The 25070-nt window shown below is 35.5% G+C and overlaps 1 protein-coding gene across 2 annotated transcripts in view; it reads left to right on the top strand.

Moving 5' to 3' along the window:
- XPO4 (exportin 4) overlaps positions 1-25070 on the top strand; it is a 121399-nt gene that overhangs the window by 5543 nt on the left and 90786 nt on the right. The window contains exon 2 of one of the 2 annotated variants that reach the window (XM_045797118.2): positions 23339-23444. In XM_045797118.2, coding sequence (XP_045653074.1) covers positions 23339-23444 — 106 coding nt within the window. Of the gene's footprint in view, positions 1-23332; positions 23445-25070 lie in introns of those variants that run through there. The other variant, XM_045797120.2, reaches the window with a different exon arrangement.

Below are 25070 nucleotides of genomic sequence, written 5' to 3' on the forward strand. Positions count from 1 at the left end.
GAGATAGGAGAAAGACCTTGTTTTCAAGGAAAGCATAGTCTAATGGGGGAGAAAGGCAAAACTATTAGCAGTTGTTAGGTAACATAATGCAAGTATATGCTAGTGCTCTGAGAATACAGAGGAGGGACATCTATCTCAGACTGAGTTGGGGACCTAGAAAGGCTTCCTTGGAACAGGTGATCCTTAACCTAAGTAGTCAATGAAGGACAAGTTGGAGTTTTCCATTGGGTGAGGGGTATTCCAGTTAGAGGGATATATTTGTATGAAGGCCTGAGAGAACTGAATACCATATGCTTGGGGAGTATTTGAGTATTTATTCATTTAAGATTTATTTATTTTAGAGAGAGCATGAGTGGGGGGAGGGGCAGAAGGAGAGAAGTGCAGTCCCTGCTGAGCATGGAGCCCAGTGAGGCAGGGCTCAATCCCATGACCCCAAGATCATGATCTGAGCCGAAAACAAGGGTAGGATGCTCAACTGATTGAGCCACCCAGGCATCCCTTATGTATTTATTTAGTAGATATTTCCTGAGCCCCTCCTATGTATACGGTACAGTATGTTTATTTTTTTGTAATCAATAATGAACATCATAAATTTAAGAATTTTTATTGTAGCATTTACTTTTCTTATTGGAAAGATGCATTATATTGAGTAAGTATTTTTCTATCTTTTTTTTTTTTTTAAGATTTTGTTTATTTGAGAGAGAGAGAGATAGCGGAGAGAGCATGAGCAGGGAGGAGAGGGAGAAGCAGGCTCTCCACTGAGCAGGGAGCCTGACGCTGGGCTCGATCCCAGTACATGAGGATCATGACCTGAGCCTAAGGCAGACGCTTAACCAACTGAGCCACCCAGGCGCCCCCGTTTTTATTTATTTCAATTTTGTCTTTTAGTCTCTGTTGTGACACTAGATATTAGACTAGTGGCACTAAGAATTTTTTTCCAAAAACTAGTTAGTGGAGAATTTTTAATTAAAGCCCAATTAAATGTGTGTTTTGCAGTTGGACTTGTGTCATACTCCACTAATTGGAACATAGCCAGTGATCCAGAGAAATGTGAAAAGACCTTTGAAATTATCCATAGAGACCCAAAAGGCAGTTGATAAAATGTAACAGCCTTTTATGGTTAAAAATTCAATAAACTAGGAATTGACTTAAAAAATACAATAAAGTTCTTTCAAACCACTAGTAAATGGTGATATTCTTAAGAGTAAAGTAGGGAGTCATAATATAATTACTACTTAACACTTGGTGGGCCTAGCTGATACAGTAAGATAAGAAAAAGGAGTAAGTGCAAATATTGGAAAGAAAAGTAAAGAAGATGATTATTCACAGGTGATATCCAGAAAAAGAAATCCAAGGAAATTAAACTAATAGAACTACTATTAGAATAGTGAGACGTCTGGGTGGCTCAGTCAGTAAAGCGGCTGCCTTCAGCCCCGGTCATGATCCCAGGTTCCTGGATCAAGTTCCATAATAGGCTCCTTGCCCAGTGGGGAGCCTGCTTCTCCCTCTGCCTGCTCTGCCTGCCACTCCCCCTGCTTGTGCATGCGCCCTTTCTCTGACAAATAAATAAAATCTTAAAAAAAAAAAAACAAACTATTAGAACAGTTATTTGGTAACGTGGCCAGATATAAGACAAATAAACCAATTGTGAGATTTCCTTTTTATCAACAATGATCAAGTTAAAATCGGAAAAAAAAAGACCTTATTCCTTCAGTTATAAAAACTGTAGGAATATATTATAGGACACTATTAAACATGTAACTTTTTATGAAGAAAACTATAGCTTATTTGAAGAATACAAAAGGAAATCTGACTTAGATGAAGGCTGTATTCCTCAATTCAAAGAATTAATTTGGTAAGGTGGCTATTCCTCTGTCATTAATTTATAAATTGAATGTAATGTCAAAATTTTTCTTGCCGCCTCACCCTTTTTTGAGGTGGGAGAAAAATGTGACTAATTAATTAGAAAATATATCTGGAAGAATGGTTATATGAGAATCACAGCATTTTTTAAACAGGAAAATGAAGGGTTCAGGGGACGATGTACAGTTGTTAAAATTTATTCAAAAGCTACATAATTGAGGGGCACGTGGCTGGCTCAATCGATGGAGTCTGTGACTCTTAATCTCAAACCCACGTTGGATGTAGAGATTACATAAGAATAAAATCTGTAAGAAAATAAGCAAAATAAACAATTAATACTTTTTAGAAAGCTACAGTAATTGAAACATTGTAGTGCTGGCATGAGAAAAGAATAGAAAATTAAAAGAATGGTCCAAAAACAGAACTTTGATTAAAATGATATTTCACATTGTGAAAGTAACAGATAATGGAAAAACAGACTATGCTTTACTGCTAGCGGAGGTATAAAAAGTTACAACTTTTTCGTAGATAGTTGGTGATATGTTAGCCTCTGGAACTCAAGAAATGTGGGTCTAATATATGGTAGTTTTTTTTTTTTTTTAATGAAAAGATCAAAATGGACATGGAAAGAACCTCAAACTGAGGGTAAAAAGTGAAGGACAGAATATATGATAATTGTTTTTGCTTTCTAAATAAAAAAATCTCTGCATTTATTTGTATATGTATAGAAACAGAATTGGAAGATACACACTAAACTTTTAAGAATGGGTATCTAGAGAATGGGATTGGAAGTGGAAAGATTCCTTTCTACATTTCAATATAGTTTGAATTTTTTACAATACAAAACATTGAATCACACATAATTAATATGTCATTCTGATAAACTTGAATGTTGCAGGTATTTTTAAAATCTATGATTACTTTCTTGACTATTTTATATTTATCTCAAAGAAAATTAAAAGCTATCTGGTGGCTGGGGCTGAATAAAAATTACATTTGTAAGTCTAAGTCAGGTCCCATTTCTGCAGTTTTCTTTAATCAGTGCTAGTTAAGCATAATCTTGCTAGCAAATAAAAGGAAAAGTATTTTGAGAAAGAGCTATTAGAAAACCAATAAACTTTATTTTGGAGAAGGGATATGGATTTATTCTCAGGCCAAGTTCTATTCACTTATAATTGTGGGAAAAATTAGGCCCACTATAAAATGACAAAGAGAATATTCTAGAGTAGGGGCTTTCAAAGTTTAGAAGGTGCATAATCATTCTTAGGGTGGTTTTTAAAACTGTAGAATGCTGATTTACTAGGCTGTGTCTCATTTCATTCTCCCATCTTTATTGGCTTCCATAATAGAGTTCTGAAAGCTCAGCGTGGTTGTTGACCCCTGCCTCATATTCCAGCCATAAGCCAGTTCCTGTCTACTTTCTTTGTTTCCAAGCCAGGGCTGGCTACATAATTTGTGGGGCCTCATGGAAATGAAAATATGGGGCTCCTTGTTGAAAAAGCAGGAAAAAGGTACCATTAAAGTCTTTAAAATATAAATATTTTTCCTTTATATTTTATACTTACAGAAATATAATAGGAGTAATAATGCTTTCTGGGTAAGAGCAAACATAAATTGTAAAAGAGTATGTTAGTATAATTTTACATAATAAAGAACATTTTATGTGGAATCTTGATTGGTCATAAGATATTTTTGGCTTTTCTACAAATTCATTAGGTCATCAAAATTTTTACTTTTAGCCAGTTCATTTTCAGTTGGTATAATTGAAAGTGATGTCAGTTGCTCTTGGCAAATGCAAGATTGTAAATTTTTTATAATTATTTTGAGTAAGATCTTTCTACTGATGCAGCTATTACTAGAGTTCTATTTTATAGGCTGTGACAACTTTGGGATACATTTCTGATTAGTTATTTACTAATACAAATTTTAGAGCTGGTGATTCTTACAGAACTTTTTTTTAAAGACTTCATACTGAATTTAGTTTTAGCTGTAACTTTATACAGTATTTTAATGTTTCTTCTGACAGTTCTTGTTACTTGTAGAGTTCATAGAAGAAACCAAAAGTAGCTTGCTTAATGATTTATGTATGATTAAATTTACATACAATTAAAGATGTGTTTTTATGCATTCTGCCATTGTGTCTTCAGTTATAAAAGAAAAATAAAATTGTTTTTCTGATTAATAAATGGTCTGTCCAGAGCTTTTATACTAAAATAGTATCTTTTCTGTTGAATACAGTGATTTTTTAATTTAATTTTTATTTTTATTTCCAAGCCTGGAGATACTTGCTTTGCTGTAGAAGTTTTGAAAACCAGAGACTCTAAACTCTGAAGAATTCTAATAATTCCCTGAAATGCTTTATTGCAGCGTCTATTTGTACAATTTTCTTCTGTAATTTACTGACAAAGTTTACTACTTGAGTTCTTGTCACAGTGCTTAGACTGGAAAGTTAATGTTTCTGCAGGGGCCTCAGGGACAGGATTGGGGCATGAGCAGTCAAGGTGGCTTCCCATGGGAGGTCCTGGAGCTGCCGCTAGTTGGGCCCAGCTTTGACCAAAGCCACCTTGGGTCTCGTAGCACCCCAGACGACCTTGAGGCACATGCATGTGTCCCTGGCCACCATCCTGTCTTCGCAGCTCCTATACATGCTCCCTTGTCCCATTGGGCTTCACCTGCAAAACTTAAGTTCAAAAATAAAATTATTAAGAATTTCAAAATGGTAAAACAGCGTATCACATTAAGCATGGGGCCCTTTAGAGAGTTGGGCCCTATGACACTGCACAGGGCGCACACTCTTGAAGGTGGCTTTAGGCTATAGCTTGCCGGGCTTCAGTCCATTACATTTGAGAAGCTCCCTCCTTCTGGAACCTTATGTGTATGCATTCCCTTGGCTTGGAACACCATTCTCCCCTTTCAGCCTACTTAACGTTTAATTCTTCAGATCTTAATGTAGTTTTTACTTTATTAGAGAAGCCTGACCACTCTTAGGTTAAATTGTTTTTTCATAGCATCATCTACTTTAGCAATATATACCTGCCATTTTATTTTATTTATTTGATTATACGATTGACTCATCTACTGGCTTGTAAGTTCCGTGAGAACAGGGGTTCTGTTTGTTTTTGCTTGTCATTGACTCGTGTCTGAAGCATGTAGCACATTGCCTGGCATATAGTAGGCATTTGGTAGTTATTTATGGACTGAAATATATGAACAGATTACTGTAGGGGAAGGCCTCTAGAGTATGATGGTAGGTTTCAGAGACCGATTACGCAGGTTTGAATTGAGGTTTTATTACTGCTTGCTTTTTTGCAAGGCTTTGAGTAAGTTTTTATCTTTTCAGCTTCTTAGAACCCTTTTTCTATTGCTTTTTCTCTGTCTCAGCCACACCATCTTTCTTTTCAGTCTTTCACTTTCCTGTTCTTCATCCTGCCCCAGGACCTTTCATATACTTTCCCCTCTGCCTAGAATGTTCTTCACTTTCACCTAATCCTTCAGGTCTCTCCACAGTCACTTTGAGGAAAGCCTTCCCTAGCTTCCCTGAAAGGTGAGATTCATCTGTCCTACACTTAGATAACTATGTAGTTCTTTTGTAACACCTACCATATTTGAAATTTTACATTTATTTGTGTGATTAACGAATAAATGTTGGTCTCCCTTGCTAAACTCTAATATGTATTAGTTCAAGGACCTTGTTTTTGCACATAGTATTTGCTCAGTAATATTTGTTGAATGAAAAAAATGCACGAATAAATGAGGAAAGGAGTACTACGAGAAGAGCCTAGGGAAATAGGCAGATGCTGGGTTATCTTAAGGCCTTATTTGCCACAAAATTTAGCTTGAATTTACCCAGTAGTGATGACTTCACAGACCTGTGATTCGATGTGTGAAAATCTGATTGAGGGAAGCAAAATGCAAGGTAAGAAGACCAGTTAGGAGGCTGTTGAAGTTGTTCAGCAAAGAACTGATGAAATTCTGAACAAAATTAGGGTAGGGGGGATAAATTAATATTAAAAAAATTTTTTTAATGCCACAGTGATTCTTATGGGAAAGGAGAATGAATACATATTTGGGGGAAGCTGGGAATGCCTTACAATGGCTTGTAGAAGCTCAAAATTTCTCAACTTTTTCCTTAAAAGTTAATGGAAATGACATTCTAATTTGTAATATATCCACTTTTTAATATAAAATTATTTCACCCCAGTCTTTGAATAAGATTAATAATGTTAGAAAACTGGTCTGTCTTTATCCTGTGGTTTTGTGGCGGGGGTTAGAGAACTAATTAGAAAACAGCAGTAGTATGATAGTGAGCTACTCAGATGAGATATTAGAAAAATCACCCTGTTGCTTATGTTAGTAAGCACACATGGAAAATTATTGAAATTTAGAAAGTGAAAGGCAGTATAACACAGAGACTCTAGAGCCAGACTATTTGGATTCTTCTTGGCTTCTGACTAGCTGTGTGACATTTGGCAAGTTGTGTAACCTCCGCGTGTCTGTTTCTTCATCTGTACAATAGAAAAATAATAGTACCTATCTCATGTAGTTAAACACCAATGATTTCATTTACATTAAAAGAAAGTGTTTAGCATAGTGCTTGGGACATGGGAAGTGCTCTATAAATGTTAGCTGTTATTTTGTACTTTAATATATAACATTGCATCAAAGCACATAAATCAAGGCAACCTTAGAATAAGCACTCAATAAATATTTGTTGAGTTAATTAAATTTCTTGTAGAGTAGTGCTGATAGAACTTTCTGGTTGATGGAAATGTTTTATATCCACACTCTCCGGTATAGTAGCTGGTAGCAACGTGTGGCTATTGAGCGCTTGAAATGGGCTAGTGCAGTGGAGCAACTAAAATTTTAATTAATTATGGGGCGCCTGGGTGGCACAGTCGTTAAGCATCTGCCTTTGGCTCAGGGCGTGATCCCAGCGTTCTGGGATCGAGTCCCACATCAGGCTCCTCCGGTAGGAGCCTGCTTCTTCCTCTCCCACTCCCCCTGCTTGTGTTCCCTCTCTCACTGGCTCTCTCTCTCTCTCTGTCAAATAAATAAATAAAATCTTTAAAAAAATACTTAAAATTTTAATTAATTAAATAGCCACATGTGGGTGGTGGCTGCCATTTTGGGCAGCATAGATCTAGAGTATGGCTATATGTTTCTTTGCAGTCATCTTCTGATTGGTGAATATCGATTCCAGATTTCAAATAATTCTTAGATTCTGTGATTACTTCTGGTTGTTGCATTTCCACTGTTAAAATGCCGAATGTACTAATTTAGATAGCAACTGCTGCATCTTTAAAAGATTTTACCTTGGGGCGCCTGGGTGGCTCAGTCGGTTAGTTGTCTGCCTTTGGCTCAGGTTGTGATCCCAGGGTCTAGGAATCGAGCCCTGCTTCAAGCTCTGCATTGGGTTCCCTGCTCAGTGGGGAGCCTGCTTCTCCCTTCCCCTCTGCCTGCAGCTCCCCCTGCTGGTGCGCTTGCTCTCTCTCTGTCAAATAAAATAAAATCTTTAAAAAAAAATACAGATTTTACTTTGTTATTCTGATTCTTGCACCAGAGTCATCAAAATACATACTTGTGGAAACATTGGTGGCACATAACATTGATGAAGAGAAGATGGCCAAATTCTTTGCTTCATAATCAATTTCCTTTTTAGGTTTATAAACACCAATTAGAATGATGAAGATAATGAATTTTTCATCACTTTTCTATCCACACCTGCCTTTTAATATTTGTCCACTTATGAACAATTAGGTTCGTTTTTTTTTTTTTTCACATACCTCATAAAAAAGTAAGAATAAAAAACAGTGTCACATATCCTCTTAGTAAAAAAGTTGATCCAGGTTCTTGTTACAGAATACTGGGTAATGAGGTAATTCTTGTGTAATGACTGACAGGATGAGAATACCATCATTTCATTTTGTCCTGGGAAGTATATAGTTTATTCATTGATTCTTGTGTTTGAGAAAACTAGGGTAAGGTTTCTCATCCTTGCCACTGTTGACATTATTGTGGTCTGACGTGTGTGTCGTGGGATGTTTAGCAGCATCTTTACCCTTAATCCACTAGTTACTAGTAGCACTTCCCAGTTGTGGCAACCAAAAATGTCTCTAGACACTGCCAGACATCCCCTGGGGGATCAAAATTGCCTCAGTTGAGAGCCAGTGATCTAGAATGTCATCATCTGTAGACGCAGAGTCTAAGGTTACATTTATATGATCAATTTCATCATTATAGAGTCTGTCCCTTAGAATTTTCTGCTGTGATAGGATTTGCTTTGCTGTCTAATGTGCTAGCCACTAGCAACATTTAGCACTTGAAATGCGGCTAGTGCAACTGAGTAACTAAATTTTTAATTTAATTTCAACTAATTTAAACAGCCATATGTGGCTGGTGGCTACTGTATTGAACAGTGCAGGTCTGGAGTGCTGTTCTTTTGTCTTTGTGCATCGTCTTCTGATTCACCTCATAATGGTGCCTTGTCCATTTTCTTTCTTATAGGTAGAAATTTAAAAATTCTGAATTCTCAGCACTATTGAATGAAACCTTAAAAAAAAAAAGACTTAAGAATATGGTGTCCATATTTCTTTTATATGTTCTTGAAAGGTCGTGCTATATTTTGAGCAATGTAGTAAAAGAAAAATTGAGGCTAATGTAATAATGTTGATTTATTTTGCTATTGCATTACTTTTCTAGGTGATTTCATCATTTCTTATTTTTTAATTTTGTTGTTAGTTTAGTCTTAGCATAGTTGGAATAGTTGATGAGTTCTGATGAAATAGTCCTTAGAATGGTGAAATGGTAAAATGTCTCAAGATATAAAAAAATATTAAGATCCTATTATGAATCTTAGACTTATAAAGGAGTCTGGTGGGTTCATAAATGACTTCAAATTAGAATGAGTTTTATTATTATTATTTTTTAAGATTTTATTTATTTATTTGACAGAGATAGAGACAGCCAGCGAGAGAGGGAACACAAGCAGGGGGAGTGGGAGAGGAAGAAGCAGGCTCATAGGGGAGGAACCTGATGCGGGGCTCCATCCCAGAATGCCGGGATCACTCCCTGAGCCGAAGGCAGATGCTTAACGACTGCGCCACCCAGGCGCCCCTATTCTGTTTTTTAAAAAGTAAAATTTTCGGGGTGCCTGGGTGGCACAGCCGTTAAGCGTCTGTCTTTGGCTCGGGGCGTGATCCTGGCGTTTTGGGATTGAGCCCCACGTCCAGCTCCTCCGCTGAGAGCCTGCTTCTTCCTCTTCCACTCCCCCTGCTTGTGTTACCTCTCTCCTTGGCTGTCTCTCTGTCAATTAAATAAATAAAAGCTTTAAAAAAAATTTTTTTTAAAAGTAAAATTTTCTCTTTACTCTTTGAAATACCTCTAAGAAAAAAACAAAAATTAGGGCGCCTGGGTGGCTCAGTCGGTTAAGTGGAGGACTTTTGATTTCGGTCAGGTTATGATCTCAGTCCTGGGATCTAGCCTGCATGGGGTCCTTGCTGACATGGAACCTGCTTAAGATTCTCTCTTTCCCTCTCCCTCTGCTCCTCCCCACCAGGCATGCACACACTCTCTCTCCTTCCTTCTCTAAAAAAGAAAGAAAGAAAGAAAGAAAGAAAGGGAAAGAACAAATCACAAAATATCAAGCATTACACATAGTTTTTTTTTTTTTAACTTGCTTATTAAAGGAAAAAAAAAAAAACTCCAAAAATTGAGTCCACTGGACCCTGATGGTATACTGACACTTGTGGATAGTTTAAGGGAATGCCTTTTTTTTTTTTTTTAAGATTTTATTTATTTATTTGACAGAGATAGAGACAGCCAGCGAGAGAGGGAACACAAGCAGGGAGAGTGGGAGAGGAAGAAGCAGGCTCATAGTGGAGGAGCCTGATGTGGGGCTCGATCCCATAACGCCGGGATCACACCCTGAGCCGAAGGCAAACGCTTAACCTGTGCCACCCAGGTGCCCCTAAGGGAATGCCTTTATTGTCTCAACATTATTGTGATGTTTGCTATGGTTTTTTTTGTGAATTCTTTTTACCTTGTTAAGGAAGTTTCTATTTATTCCTACTTTGTTGAAATTTTAGTCATGTTTCTGCGTTTTTTGTGATAAATACCTTTCTCCTTTAATATGTTAATGTGGTGAAAGACATTAGTTTTCTAATGTTAACCCAGCTTTGCATTCCTGGGATAAACTAAGTTGGTCACAGTATACATTATTATTTTTATTAAAAAAAAATCAGTTGTTGTATTTGGTGTGTGAACTGTCTTAAGATGTTTCCTTCTCTGTTTATAAGTAAGATTGGCCTGTAAGTTTCTTTTCTTATACTGTTCTCATCTGGTTTTGGTATCAGCATATTTGTGATGATATGCTGACTTCCTAAAATAGGTTGAAGAGTGTTCATCTTTTGTATTCTCTTGAAATCTGTGTAGGATTAGAATGATTTATTCCCTGCTGTTTGGTAAAATCTGGATCGGGGGCTTAAAGGAAAAAAAATATTTAAGCCGATTCAGTTTATTTAATAGTTGCAGGACTGTTTAAGTTTTCCGTTTCTTCTTAAGTTAGTTTTATTTTATTTTTCTAAGAATTTGTCCATATCACATAAGTTTTTAAGTTTATCGCCATAATGTTGTTTGTTACTCCTTCAGTATCTTTTTACTATTCAAGACCTATGTAGTTACAGTTTCTTTAATCTTGCCTGCTTAAATTCTGTGTCTCTTCACCCTTCTTGCAGTTTTATCACTTATATTAGTCATTCCAAAGAAGGAACTTTTGGCTTTTTTTCGTTTATATTTATTGTATATGTAATTTCTGTTTCATCATTTTCTGCTCTTTATTATTTCCTTCATTCTATTTTCTTTGTGTAGGTGCTATTTTTCTGAGTTCTTAGGTTAAAAGTTTTGCTTATTTGTTTTAACCTTCTTAAATTTCTAATGTAAGCATTGAAGGCTATGCATTTTTCTCTTCTACTCACCTTGCTTATCACAGACTTTTGATACGAAGTATTTTGGGTCAGTGTTTTCTATTATCGTTTCTTTTTTCATCCTTGAATTTTTCTTTTTCTTTTTTTTCTTCTAAGGATTTATTTATTTATTTGAGGGGTTTGGGGTGGGTGCAGAAGGAGAGGAAGAATCCTCAAGCAGACTCCTGGCTGAGTGGGGAGTCTGTTGGGGGCTTGATCCCAGGACCCTGAGATCATGACCTGAGCCAAAATCAAGAGTCAGTCACTTAACTGACTGCTTCACCGGGTGCCCCATCTTTGAATTTTTCTAGGTTTTGTTTTTAGTCAGATTCTGAGTTAATTGCTTTGTGAGAATGTGTTATATATATATCAGTTATTTAAAACTTGTTTGAATATGCCTTATGGCCTAGTATGTTGTCAGTTTTTATTCAGTGTGTATTTGAAAAGACTGTGATATTCAGTTAAAGGGGCAAGGTATTTATGCCTCTTAAATTAAGCTTGTTAAATCTTTTGTCTCCATAAGCTAGCAGTTACGGACAGAGATATATTAGTGGATTTGTTGGTAGTTCTGTCATTTTTGTTTTGTATATATTGGAGGCTGTGTATTTATGTACCACTTCAGCTAACCTTTTAATGATTATTACACGACCCACTTCTCTTTAGTAATATTTTACTTTAAATTCTGTTTTTTTCCTGCTGTTATCATAGTTATATCAATTTCATTAATTTCTGGTGACAATTTGCCTGGTATGCTTTTTTCCCCAGACTTTTCTTTTCAGCCTTCCTATGCCCTTGGGTTTTTTGTATTCACGAAGTTGGATTTTCTTTTTTATCCAGCCTGATCTTAGAAGTTTTTTATCTACAGTTTAGTCTATTTATATTTATTTATGATTACTGATAAGTTACATATTTTTGTTATCTTATTTTGTGTATGTGTATATGGTCCTTCCTTTTGCTTTCTTTTGGGGTTTGATAATCTTTTGTTTCTCATTCCACAGTTTTGATATTGTAATGTATATATTCTCTATTTTCTTGACCATGGCAGACATTTAAGTATGCGTCCTCAGTTTAAGGTTAATCTGTATATACTGTCTCAGAATAGCACAAGAACTGAAAGCCACTTCTCCTGATTTATGTGCTATATATTGTCCATAATCTTAATCATCTTTTTTAATTTCACAAATTAATCATTTTTAAAATATCTATTTGTTCAGATTTATTCACATAAGTAATTTCTTTGTCCATAGTCCTTTGCATTCAAGGCTTTCTATCTGGGATCACTTTCCTTCTTGGAGCATATCCTTTGGAATTTCCTAAAGGAAGAGTGTTTCGGTAGTAAGAGTTTTTATTTGGTTTTTATTTTCAGGAACATGTCTTCAATTACATTTTAATCCTTGAAAGATGTTTCCTGGATCTACATTTCTAAATTAATAGTTACTGTTTTTCAGTATTTTGAAATTGTTACTCTGTTTTCTCTCTAGTCTGGTTTCTCCTTGCTTTAAGAAATCACTTGCAATGTTACTTCTTTGAAGGTTATCTGTCTTTTTTCTTTGGCTGTTTTTAAGATCGTCTCTTTGATTTTTGAATTCTTCAGTTTCACTGTGGTATCAGTAAGATGATTTTTTTTTTTATTTTGTTTGGATTCATTGGACTTTCTGACTTCCATTTTTAGTGTTTCTCATAAATTTTGGAGTTTACTTATAAATTTGGAGTACTTCCTGGCATTATTTTTTGAATCTTTATTTTTCCCATTCTTAGTGGCTGCTGTGTCAGTCAAGATCCTGGCAAAGGAACACTCAAAGGGGTAATTGAAAAGAGTTAGTGAAGACACTGTTGACAGAGGTTGTGGAGGGGTAAGGTATAAGGGAACTTCAGTGGATGGGGAAGCCTTTGTTGGGGCCTGAATGTGCAGGGAGAGAGAGTGAAGAATTTGAGAGAGCTGCAGCTGTAGGAGAGAGCAGCCTGACAGGAACTGTTTCTTTTGGTGGAGAAAAGGTACCTCTGGGGCTGGGGGAAGAGGGTGAAGAAGCCTGGGTGAAATGGTTTCTATAGGTCAGTTTCCTGGGGCTCTGACCTTCACTTTGTCCTCCAAGACTTTTAATGTTTGTGCCTTTCTGCATTCTGAATAATTTTTTGTATCTGTTTTTTCAATTTTCTCCTCAATGTATCTAATCTACCTTTTCATCTATCCATTGAGTTTTTTAACATTTTTTGAGGCATATTAATATACAATAAAATTCACAAATCTTGGGTGTCTTGTTTGACAAGTTTGGACAGTTGTATATACCCCTGTAACTACCGTCTAAACAAGGTATATGTTTATAAATATTTAAATTTCTCATGTTATGTTGTTCCTTAGAGATCTGTTGTGTTGTCTTGCTCCTTACTTTCACCATTTTTAAGTTCTTTCACATAGTTGTACAACCATCACCACTATTTCCAGAATTTTTCCATTATTCCAAATTGAAATTCTGTACTCATTAAATAATAATTCCCCATTTCTCCCCACCTCCCACCCCCAGGCAACCACTATTCTACTTGTTTTCTCTAAGAGTTTAACTATTTTAGATACCTTATGAATTATATGGCATTTTTCTTATTTCTTATTTCATGTAGCAAATTGTTTTCAAGATTCATTCCTGTTGTAGCATGTATCAAAAATTCATTCCTTTCTAAGGCTGCATATATGCCATTAAATGTGTATATTTATTACTTTTTGTTTATTTTTTGATCCATCAGTGGGCATGTGGTTGTTTCCACCTTTCGGCTTTTGGGAGTAATACTCCTGTGGACATTGGCGTATGGTCTGAGCCCTGCTTTTAATTCTTTTGAGTATGTACCTAGAGGTGGAATGCTGTCTTATGTGGTAATTCTGTGTTTAGTTTTCTGAGGAAGTGCCATACTGTCTTTCATAGTGGCTCCATTAAAAAAAACTACGTTTACATTCTCACCAGTAATGGACAAGGGTTCCAGTTTCTCCACATTTTTGTCAACAACTGTTATTTGTTTTTTCTTTCTTTCTTTTTTCTTTCTTTCTTTTCCTCCCTCTTTTTCTCTTTCTTTCTCTTTCTTTCTCTCTCTCTTTTCTTTCTTTCTTTCTCCCTCCCTCCCACCCTTTTCTTTTTTCTTTTCTTTTCTTTTCTTTTCTTTTCTTTTCTTTTCTTTTCTTTTCTTTTCTTTCCTGTCATTCTCCTAGATGTAAAGTAGAATCTCATTGTAGTTTTGATTTGCATTTCCCTAATGATAAGTGATGTTCCGAATCTTTTTCTGTGCTTACTGGTCTTTTGTATGTCTTCTTTGGAGAAATGTATATTCAAGGGGTGCCTGGGTACCTTAGTCAGTTAAACACCTGCCTTTGGCTAAGGTAGTAATCCTGATCCGTCCTCAGATGGAGCTGAGTCAGGTTCTCTGCTCAGCAGGGAGTCTGCTTTTCCCTCTCCCTCTGTGCTTTCTCTCCCTCTCTCAAGTAAATAAATAAAATCTTTTTAAAAAAATGTATATTCAAGTCCTTTCCCATTTGTAAATTGGGTTCTTTGTTTTTCTGTTGTCGAGTTTTAGGAATCCTTTATAGATTCTGGCTGTTACTCCCTTATCAGATATGATTGGTAAAAAAAAAATATTCCCATTCTGTGAATTGATTTTTCATTCTGTTGATAGTGTCATTTGATATGCAAAAGGTTTTATTTTTTATTAGGTTTGCATCATACAGTTTTAAGTTCTTTTAAACATTTTGTACTGTGTTTCTGAATGTTTCCAATATTTATGAGTTTTGTTGGTTTGATTTTTTTAATTTGTTACTCTGCAGACTCATGGTGGCATGTTTCCTCATGTGTTTAAAAGTTTTTGAATATTAGCTCTTGGAAGTATTTCTGGAAAAGTCTGAAACCTGGATTATGGTGCATTACTCCCAAGTGTCTTAGGTGCATGACCAACACAGGACTACTTTAAGTTTATTGGCTTGAGGTTTTTGGGCCACATGGGTCCTGTTGAAATGAAGCAGGAAACTTAATCGAAGGCCTCTTCATGGTTATCAGTTGTCTGAAGTAATTTTCCTTCTTTTACCTATTATTAAGATCCGGACTAGCAGGTTTCTCTCTCCCTCTCTTTCTTCCTCACTCTCTGTTTTTCTTTTTGTTTTTTGATGGTTTACCCTTACTCTGAGGATCCCAGTTTTATGTGGAGGGATGTCCTGTTAGTCCCCATCTTAGGAGGTTTCTGGTTTTATTTTGTGTCTTCTTTACCTTTGGGCAGCTGTCAGAATGGAAACTCAGGGTCAACTGGGATTGGCAGATATCTCTAGGGTAAATGCATAAGTGCCATCTTTCATCTTTGGATCGGTGCTTTGCTTTCCTTTTAGCTTCTGAGGATTTTTCTTAATTTCTTAATTTCTTGTAAGCTCAGCAATACATTAAAAAAATGTAGAGCTATTTTATCCACCAATTTTATTTGGTTTTAACTGGAGTTGTTCAAGGTATCTTGAACTATCATTGAATTTTAAAAATTCAGTGTTTCAGATAAATGGAGAAATATGTAGAAAAATGTAAATCATAACCGTGTACCCATCTCCTGGGATAACGAATGTTAATATAGCTATTTTACATATAATCTTAAAAATAATCTGTCATAGATATAATTGAAGCCTCCTTTGAGTCCCTTTTAGATACCATTCTACGGCCTCTGCTTCTTCATCCCCAAAGATAACCACAAAATTAAGATTGTTTGTCCTTATCTTCCATGTTTTTACACTTTACCCACAAAGGAAAGTAAAAACTACCATACTTTTGAGTTTTTGAGATTTTATATAGATGATATATTGTATATATTCTGTTATTTGCTTTCTTCAGAGTAGTTTTCAGAGTTTATCCACTTTGGTAAATACAGCTCCAGTTCAGTCTCTAACTGCCTTATAAACCACTATATGACAGTACTATAATGTATTTGACAGTACTATTGATGTAATTCAAATTGTTACTCTTTTTTGTTTGTTGTGATAGTGCTGTAGGGACTTCTTTGTGTGACCTTATATGTGTGTGGGAGAGGTTCTGTAGGGAATAAATACCTAGGAGTGAACTTTTACAAAAGTACCTTGCTGTTCAGGGCCAAAACCTTTTCCAGATAATTCTAAATTCCCAATGAATGTTCCATTTTAGATTATCATAAGTTTATCACTGTCTACAGTACTCCCAAACTTCCAAGCTCTTGTTTTTGTACTATTTTTTAAAAGTCTGCATCATTTTACATTCCCCCTCAGAAATAATAGCTTATTGTTTTAATTTGCATTTCAGTGGTTACTAGTGAGGTTGAGTATGTTCTCATGTTTATTAGCCATTTTTGCTTTCGTCTCTGTGAAATATCTGGCCTGCTGTTCATTGGCCACTTTTCTGTTGCATTGTGTAATCGTTTGGATTGGATTAGGCAGCAGGTAACAGAAAACTCCAATAACAGTGTCTTTTAAAAGAGGATTATTTTTTCTTGCATAAAGTGTGGAGTTAAAGTGATCTGAGGAATACTCTAGTGGCTCCAGGATAGCATCAGGGGCTCATGCTGGTGCTGGTGCTTGTGCTGCTGCCAACACTGCTTTTTTTTTCTTTATCTTTCTATTTCTGTGTTTATAATTCTTAGCTGATGTCTCCCATCTTCTAGGTCTTCTTGTGGTCTAAGATGATTAGGAGAATTACAGCCACCATATCCATTTCCAGGGAGCAGGAAAGAAGATCCATGGAAAAAAGAAAAATATGTTTCCAGCTGAATCAGCTCCTTTTAGGAAGTCCTATCCCGAGCTTTGTTGACATCTTATTGGCTGAACTTAGTCCTGGCAGGGCACTGGAAAATGTTATTTAGCTGGACGCCATGCTGCGTATTCGAGTTTTTTGCTAAGGAAGAGAAGGAGTGACTGTTGAGGAGATAGCTGTCAGTTTCTGCTATAAGTTGTCTTCTGTGGGGGTTTTTATGTTCTGAATACTAGTCCTTTGTTAATTATATTCAGCACAGTTACTGTGTTTTTTTTTTTTAAAGATTTTATTTATTTATTCGACAGAGAGAGAGACAGCCAGCGAGAGAGGGAACACAAGCAGGGGGAGTGGGAGAGGAAGAAGCAGGCTCATAGCGGAGGAGCCTGACGTGGGGCTCGATCCCAGAACGCCGGGATCACGCCCTGAGCCGAAGGCAGACGCTTAACCGCTGTGCCACTCAGGCGCCCCACAGTTACTGTGTTTTAATCTCTCACTAGTCTTTCACTTACAGTTAATGTGTAGAAGTTATAATTTTAGCCATTGAGTTTATTAATTTTTAAAAGGATTTGTGCCTTTTACAAAGTTTAAAATAGTCCTTCCCTACTCTGACATATTCTCCTATGTTTTCTTTTTTATTTTTTTTAATATTTTATTTATTTATTTTAGAGGGGGAGAGAGAATCTCAAGCAGACTCCACACCGAGCGCCCTGCCTGAGGCAGGGCTCAATTGCATGACCCTGAGATCACGATCCGAGCCAAAGAGTTGGACACGCAACCAACTGTGCCACTCAGGCGCCACTCTCTTATGATTTCTTTTTATGTTTTGTCATTAGTTTTTAAAGTTTTGCTTTTCATTTTTAAATCTTAAATCCACCTTTATTACTATATGATATGAGTAAATATCTGTTGCTTTTGCTTATAACTAGCCAACTTTCCTGTGCCATTTATTGTATAGTCTAGCCTTTCCTCGCTAATTTGTCATGTCATGGGTCTGTTTCTGGAATTCTCTGCGCTCTTGTTTGTTTTTTCCTGCTCAACTACTATTTTTAAAAATTATTATAATGCCTTTATAAGTGTTCATATTTGGTTGTATAAGACTCCCTTGGTTTTTTTTTTCAAGTTTTTATTTAAATTCCAGTTAACATACAGTGTAATATTAATTTCAGGTGTACAGTTTAGTGATTTAGTACTTCATACAACATCTGGTGCTCATCATAAGTGCATGCCTTAATCCCCATCACCTATTTCACCCATCTCCCCATCCTCCTTTCTTATTCTTTTCCCAAATTTTAAATAGTTTTTTGGAACCTCAAAGTGTTATTTATTTATTTACTTATTACCTATAATATTTTATTAGTTTCAGGTATACAATATAATGACTTAATATTTGTATTGTGAAATGATCACAATTAATACCTGTCACCATACATAGCTATTAAATCTTTTTCTTATAATGAGAACTTTTAAGATCTACTCTCTTAGTAACTTTCAGATATGCAATACAATATTATTAATTATAGTTACCATCGTATACATAGCATCCCCATGACATATTTATTTTATAACTGGAACTTTGTACTTTTTGATCCCCTTCACCCATTTCATCCTCCTTCCTCACAGCCACCAATCTGTTCTCCTTATCTATGAAGAGCTGTTTTTTGTTAGATTCCACATATAAGTGAGATCTTTCTCTTTAAGTAAATATCTTTCTCTGTCTCACTTATTTCACTTAGGCATAATGCTCTCAAGGTCCTTTTTTCCTAGTTAATTTGACCCTTTTGGTCTTTTTCTTACATGTTTTGGGAATCACCTTGTCTATTCTGAGATGAACGATAAGGTTCATTGGGATTTAAATTGGAATTGTATTAATTATTGTAGGTTAATTTGGGGAGACCCTTATGTGTATTTTTAACAGTTCTCTTAGCAGTTATGAAATGCATCATTAGATGGGAACCCTGACTTGCTTGAGGGTATCCTTGCCTGGAAGTTTCCCAGCTTCTGTGCTACAGAGATGGGATTAGAAACCTGGTCATTTTGATTCAGTATCCCATTCTTTTAATTAAAGGGGACGGTAAGATTGTTTAAAGGGATTTTTAAGGTAGGGTAAACCTGTTTGTAAGCAGAAAGCAGGGTGCCATTGCTAAGTATAACTTTATGAGGGAGGAAATGAGGTGGTATGTGAGTGGCGAACCAGTGGGGCTGGAATGGGAGGAGGATTTAGATTTCAGAGAAAGTTGAGGGGGAGGGGATATTTTGTTAAGAAATTGGAGAAGGTGATAGGAGAACATTCCTTTTGAAAAGGAAGATACATAAAGGAGCTAATCATACAGGAAAGCTTTCACTTTGGGAAAGAAAAAGTAAGGTCATTTTCTGAGAGATCGGAGTACTAGATATCATGAGATGAAAGGTTTGAGAGAAGAACAGATTTGAAAGGACAGCTTTTGGGAATATGCTGAAATATCTCTCAAATTTATTTAGCTGGAAAGGTCCAGTATCTGGAATTTACTCTCTCTGGAATGCTGTGAAATATTGGTATGATACATTTAAAGTAATAAAGTATATCATTATGTGTTATGGATTTAAATTTAGTTAGGAGCAATGGTAAGTTCCAAAGGTTTAAGGAAAGATTATAGAGAGAAAACTAAAAATTGAACAAATTCTTAAAGTCTTCAGTGAATGAATGAAAAATTACCGGTAAACCTGTTTTTAGGTAGTACATTTGTGATTTTCTAATTTGAACATTAAGCCATCTCTCTTTCTAAAAAATGAGAGAGCAATTAGAGCTAAGAAAATTCTCATGAGCTCTATGGTTTGATTTCCAGTTTTGTTTTCTACTTTTGTAGCTTGTTTCCTATTTGCAAGTCATGCCTAGATTTTTCAATATGACTTTGATCTTTTTTTTTCATGGCCTTGTAAATAATGATATTTATAGTAAGCCGAGAATATTATTCAGATTTCTCTACTAGCTATCTGACAGAAATTAATCTCAACTGTGTCTTCTTATTATAGTACTACAAGAGAGTCAAATCATGGGCTTTGATGTCACACAGACTTAAGGTGAAGTTCTGGTTGTGATACTTACTGTGATGTTGGGCATGTGACGATCTGTGAATCTAAGTTTCTCCCTGTGTAAAAGAAAGGAAATAATTTGTACAGGGATATTGCTGTGATTAGATGAGAGAGTGTATGTAACTTAGCACCTGCATCAGGAATAATTGGTGCTATTGTTGTTAACCTTAATAAAAATTACTGTAGCTGCCCAGGGAAAGAAAGAGTTTAAAAGTCTCATACGATTTGGGGTTTCTGACTTTTTGAGGACAGGTTTAGCATGATGACAGAGAAACCAGAATGCAGTTAGTGGCAGAAATTATAGACTGTCATAATTATTTGTGTGATTATTTGATTGATGTCTGTCTTTTCTAAGACTTAGAACTCTATAAGGGCAGGGGTGATTTTCCCTATTTTTACATCCTTAGCTTCTGGCATGGTGCTTGAAGTATAGTCAGCCCTCAGTAGTTACTTTTTTGAGTAGAAATTATTTAGGTACTTTGGTTCTCTCAACTCCCCCCCCCCCCCAGAAAACCCTTATATTAAATATGTCATTTAATCCATTTATTAGTGTTAGCTTCAGATGCCCTTGGCTGTGTGCTACCAATGGTGTTTTCTCAGGATTTTTTGTAAATTGAAGATGGCCTAGATAAGTGAAATGGTGCAGGCTGGGCCAGAAACACCAGTATATTGAGTTAGGAATTTGTGAGTTTCAGGTTTCCTGCTAGTGTGACTCCTTAGAAAAACCTCTCAATTTTTCCCTGACGTTTCCTTTGTTTTCCTGAAGATACCCGGAGTTGCTCATTTGCTGTTTCCTCTTACCATTACTGTACTCTGCTACCACCTACTCTTTGTTCCAGCTTTTCTGATTCATATGACTCCACCTCTGAAGTGTGAGCTTTTTTAAAGCTTTTACTATTAGTGACAATGAAAGAACATAAACAAACAATACAGAAAGACTCTTTTACCATTATTGTTTTTTTACTGAAACTTTCAGGCTATGTAAAATACTCTAATGTGTATTGGGTGCTAGAGGAGGATTTTTAGGGGGAATTCACTTCCTTTCTACCCCCAAGCTATAAGCACAGTTAAGTCTTACATGGTACTGAGCCACCTAAGTGTATTTTCTGTTAAAGAGTTAGGGCCTTAGGGTCAGTTTCCACCTCTGTTCCCAGTTTGACCTTGAGCAAATTGATTACTCCATTCCTCAGTTTCCTCATCTGTAAAATGGGGATAATAATAGTTTCTACCTCATAAGGTTATTAGGATTAATGGGAGTATATATCTGTGTGCCCATCCATCTACTGAAAATAATGCCTTACAATGCTAAGTACTCAGTAAATGTTAGTTATTGTTGTGTTGCCTCTCCTTTTGGTATGTGCAAGGCTCTAGGAGTTTAGAGATGAGTAAAATAAAGCTTCTGGTATCAGAAAAGTCATAGAGAAAAGGAAAGAGGGGCCAGCAAATACTTGCAGTACATTATGGTTAAGTTCGATAGTAGAGATACAGACGTAGTGCACCGTACAAGGTGAGATAGAGGTATCATTTGTGTTCAGGCTGACTGGGGAAGGGTCAGGAGAGGCTGACGAAGGCGAGACTGAAGCAGAATTTGAAGGATGAGTTCTGATTTCTGAAGAGGAAGGAGTTTGACGGGTGGAGGTTCTATAGGTCATACTATCTAGGCACTTTGGAGGGGAAAATGGTTTAGGCTCCCCACCTGCTAAATCTTTGGGGGCTGGGAATCTGTTTTGTGTTTTTTTGTTTTGTTTTTTAAAAGATTTTATTTATTTGACAGAGAGAGACACAGCGAGAGAGGGAACACAAGCAGGGGGAGTGGGAGAGGGAGAAGCAGGCTCTCTGCTGAGCAGGGAGCCCATTGCGGGGCTCGATCCCAGGACCCTGGGATCAAGACCTGAGCTGAAGGCAGACGCTTAACAGACTGAGCCACCCAGGCACCCCTGTTTTGTTTTTAACGAAAAGCTTCTTAGGACTCACCAATGCAAATAACTTGCTATGTGGAAACCATTACCAAGTCATTTTCAAAAATTTAAAGTTTTGGTTTTGGGAAACTAAAATGAATACCATATTGCCATTTAATGAATCAATTGATGATTTCATTGTTTGTATGATAATGTTCAACCAGGTGGTTAAGATAAACCAACTTTTAGATTATACTTCATTTCTTAGGGAATCTGATATTTTATAAATGAGATATCATTCTGTCATATTTAAGTTATATTGAGACCTGTACTTTATTAATATGTGGATATCAGGGTGTCTAAAGATCATTAGCTTTAGAAACTATTTTTGTTTGTAGAAGAACTGGCGTGATTATTTGCAAAATTATATATGTGTACTGCTTTTCAAGGGTGATGAGAAGAATGTTTAAATCAGAATTACCTGGGCAATCCATAGTTGTTGATTTGTATTCATAGCATGTTGCAGTAGTGTTTACTAATACGCTGCATATTTGGGGTATAGTCAGCAGATATTAATGATGAAATATCTTGTAAAAGCACAAACTTGTTGAATTTAAAAAGATGGTGAGAATGAAGAATTTGCAAATGGAAGGACAAAAATATTTATATTTAGCATAGTTAGCTTTCACAATATTTTACTAATCCTTTTTCAAAAAACGTATTAAGGAATTTAACACAGTTCTTTAATGAAAATATTTTCATTTTTATCTAGAGAGCTGTAGAGGGTGCTGTATCATTAGGAATAGTATCTGAACTGGTTTTAGCTAATTATAAGAATTCTTTTAGGCCAGACTATCAAAGTTGGTTAATTTCTCTTGGATATACATTTTTTGCTAACTATTTTAACTAAAATTATAGTGACTGATGTTGCGTAATTGATATAGTTTATAGTTTATAGTAATGATCTAACATAACTTTGTTGCAAAATGTTTATCTTCCAGATTGTTTGAATATAGTTGAAATTTTGATCTCCCCAAACTGAGAATTCTGATATTTCATTGGTAGGCTTATATAATAAGCAATCTCTTCTCTTCAGATGGGTCCCAATGAGTCAAAGATAATCACGCCATATAATGAGAATATATATTTTAGGTTCAGAAGAGTATTATCTTTAAAGGAAAGATTGTTAGAACAAAATGGAATTTAAAAACCTGGCAGACTATAGAAGTTGTTTTTGTTAAGCCAGAAGTCTGGCTTTTCTGCTGATTAATTTATTATTCAGATAGGAGTTTTATAAATTCCAAACTTCACTGTTCCCTAATTTTTCTGGTTTAATGGTGTTTTAGAAAACTTGAGGTAGAATTATCTGATATTTTTATTTTAAAGGATTGCTGTTAGAAAACAATTTTTAGTAACTGGATTTGGTTTCACCAGTGCTGAAGAATTTAGAGATTATTTGAACTTGATGAAGTGATATATTTTGGAATAAAAAGCAGTAAGTTAGCTATCTTTAAAAGATAAGGAAAATGTTAGGTATCTATCTTCTAAGATGTAGGCAACTTTAAAGGGTTCTCACCCAAACTTTGCTGGGAATCTTCCTTTTTCCTGAAACCATATTTTAAATATTTATTATGAAGTTTTATACTATAGTTTCTTTAAAATAACAAGCAGGAATTTGTCCTCCCATTAACCCCTCAAAAGTGAAAGTATTTTCTCTTGTTGGGGGTTAAAGGTTTGCTGTTGTTCAAGCTTTCTTATTAAACAGGTGTACCCTGTTTTTTTGTTTTGTTTTGCTTTTGTTTTTTTAACTCTCAAGGCACCACCTTCCATGGTTAATAATGAACAACGCCAGCACGCAGAGCACATATTCTTATCATTTAGGAAATCAAAATCACCATTTGCAGTTTGCAAGCATATTTTGGGTAAGTATTCACTTTAAAAATATTTTTGCAGAATCAGATCTCGTTTTTCTATCTTGAATATTAGATATTTTAAATTCCTTTTAAAACAAACAGGTTTGTATAGTTATAATTTTCCATTAATAATCATTCTATTGAAGTGGCTTTAAAGATATTCCATAAAGCCAGACAGAGAACATTGTTTTTACTTTGAATTTTCTTCCCCTGAATATAGTATTCAATAATTTGTTTTAGTATTGACCATAACATGAAGGCTGTTAATGGTGGGGGGGAAAGGCTAGTAGTTTTTCAATTGTTTTCAAGAGTGCTATCACTTATAGAAAATGTACTGTAATATATTTTATCCTAGTGTTTTAAAATTATGATTGTTTTTGGATAGTTTTTCAATAGTTTTTCTTTTAGTTTTTTTCAAAAAAATTTTTAACCTATAGTTTGTACTCAGCTTACTTAGCAAATACTAGTTCTGTGTAGGTTATCACTGTATATTTTTAAATGAAGCATTTTTACTCTTGTAAAAATGTTTTACGAGTACCTTTTATTTGACATATGTACAGAAATGATCTCTTTCCTTTAAAAATAATCACAAAAGTTACAACTCTTGTCCAGAAATGGCATTTTCTAAAAGATCTACACACTACAGTCTTCTGCCTCTTACATATTTTTCAATAATAGTAAGAGAGATGTCATTGGTTATTGTTATTTTACAACTTATTGTTAGCTCTTGTTCTTAATTGGAGCCATTTTTTGTAGCTGATATTTGAGGCTCTGAGTTATCCTTGACCACAAAATTGATTAGTTGTTTATTACGAACTAAAATATCTGAACTTTTATTCTTGTGCTTTTAATAAGACTTCTCTGTTAGCCACCAGCACTCTGGTTTCCAGATTGAAATAGCGTATAATGAAAATTATGTTAATAATGCTTTACATAAAGGGCTTATAAATGCGTTGTTAGATTGGAGTAGAAAGAGCACTGCTGTAGGTACTGTGAATTCTGGGCGCCAGTGGTGCCTGTTGCGCGGTATCAACTTGAGGAAGTCAGTTCGCCCTTTTTTCATCTGTAAGAGGAGAACAGTGGTACCATTTTCCTTAATGGACTTGGTTGCCTTAAGCTGTTATGAGGCACAAATGTAGTAACATTTAAAACCACTTTGTAAACAGTAACATAAGTGACCCCATTACCTGATTTCGAAAGGCATTTTAAAGATGTGATAACCTTAAAAAAGTGCTGTTTGCAAGGAGCTAGTGGTGGTGAAATGAAGGTGGCTCTGTCTCATTCAGGAGTTAGATCTTATCATTAGAGGGACAGTTTTAATAACCACCTTTTAAATTCTAAATGAGGCAGTTTTGGTCTTTTTTTTTTACGGTCAGTTTTTATACTTCAGGTGAATTTGTTTCTGGCACTAAGAAAATTTGTTATGGGGAATATTTAATTTCATGTTAAATTATAAGAAGCAAAACTAAACATCACTATTAAGAATTTAAGGGAGCCTTTATCTTTACTGCCTTGAAATTGTTCAGCATTTAGAAATTAGATTTAGAAAACCATCATATTAAACAAGTCACCAAAATAATTTGAGTCTGATTTTTATGGCATATGCCTTAACTACATTAATTAGGATTCCATCAT

Source organism: Ursus americanus, chromosome 10 (genome assembly GCF_024610735.1).
Source record: "Ursus americanus isolate L20-20 chromosome 10, mUrsAme1.1.p, whole genome shotgun sequence".
NCBI lineage: Eukaryota > Metazoa > Chordata > Mammalia > Carnivora > Ursidae > Ursus > Ursus americanus.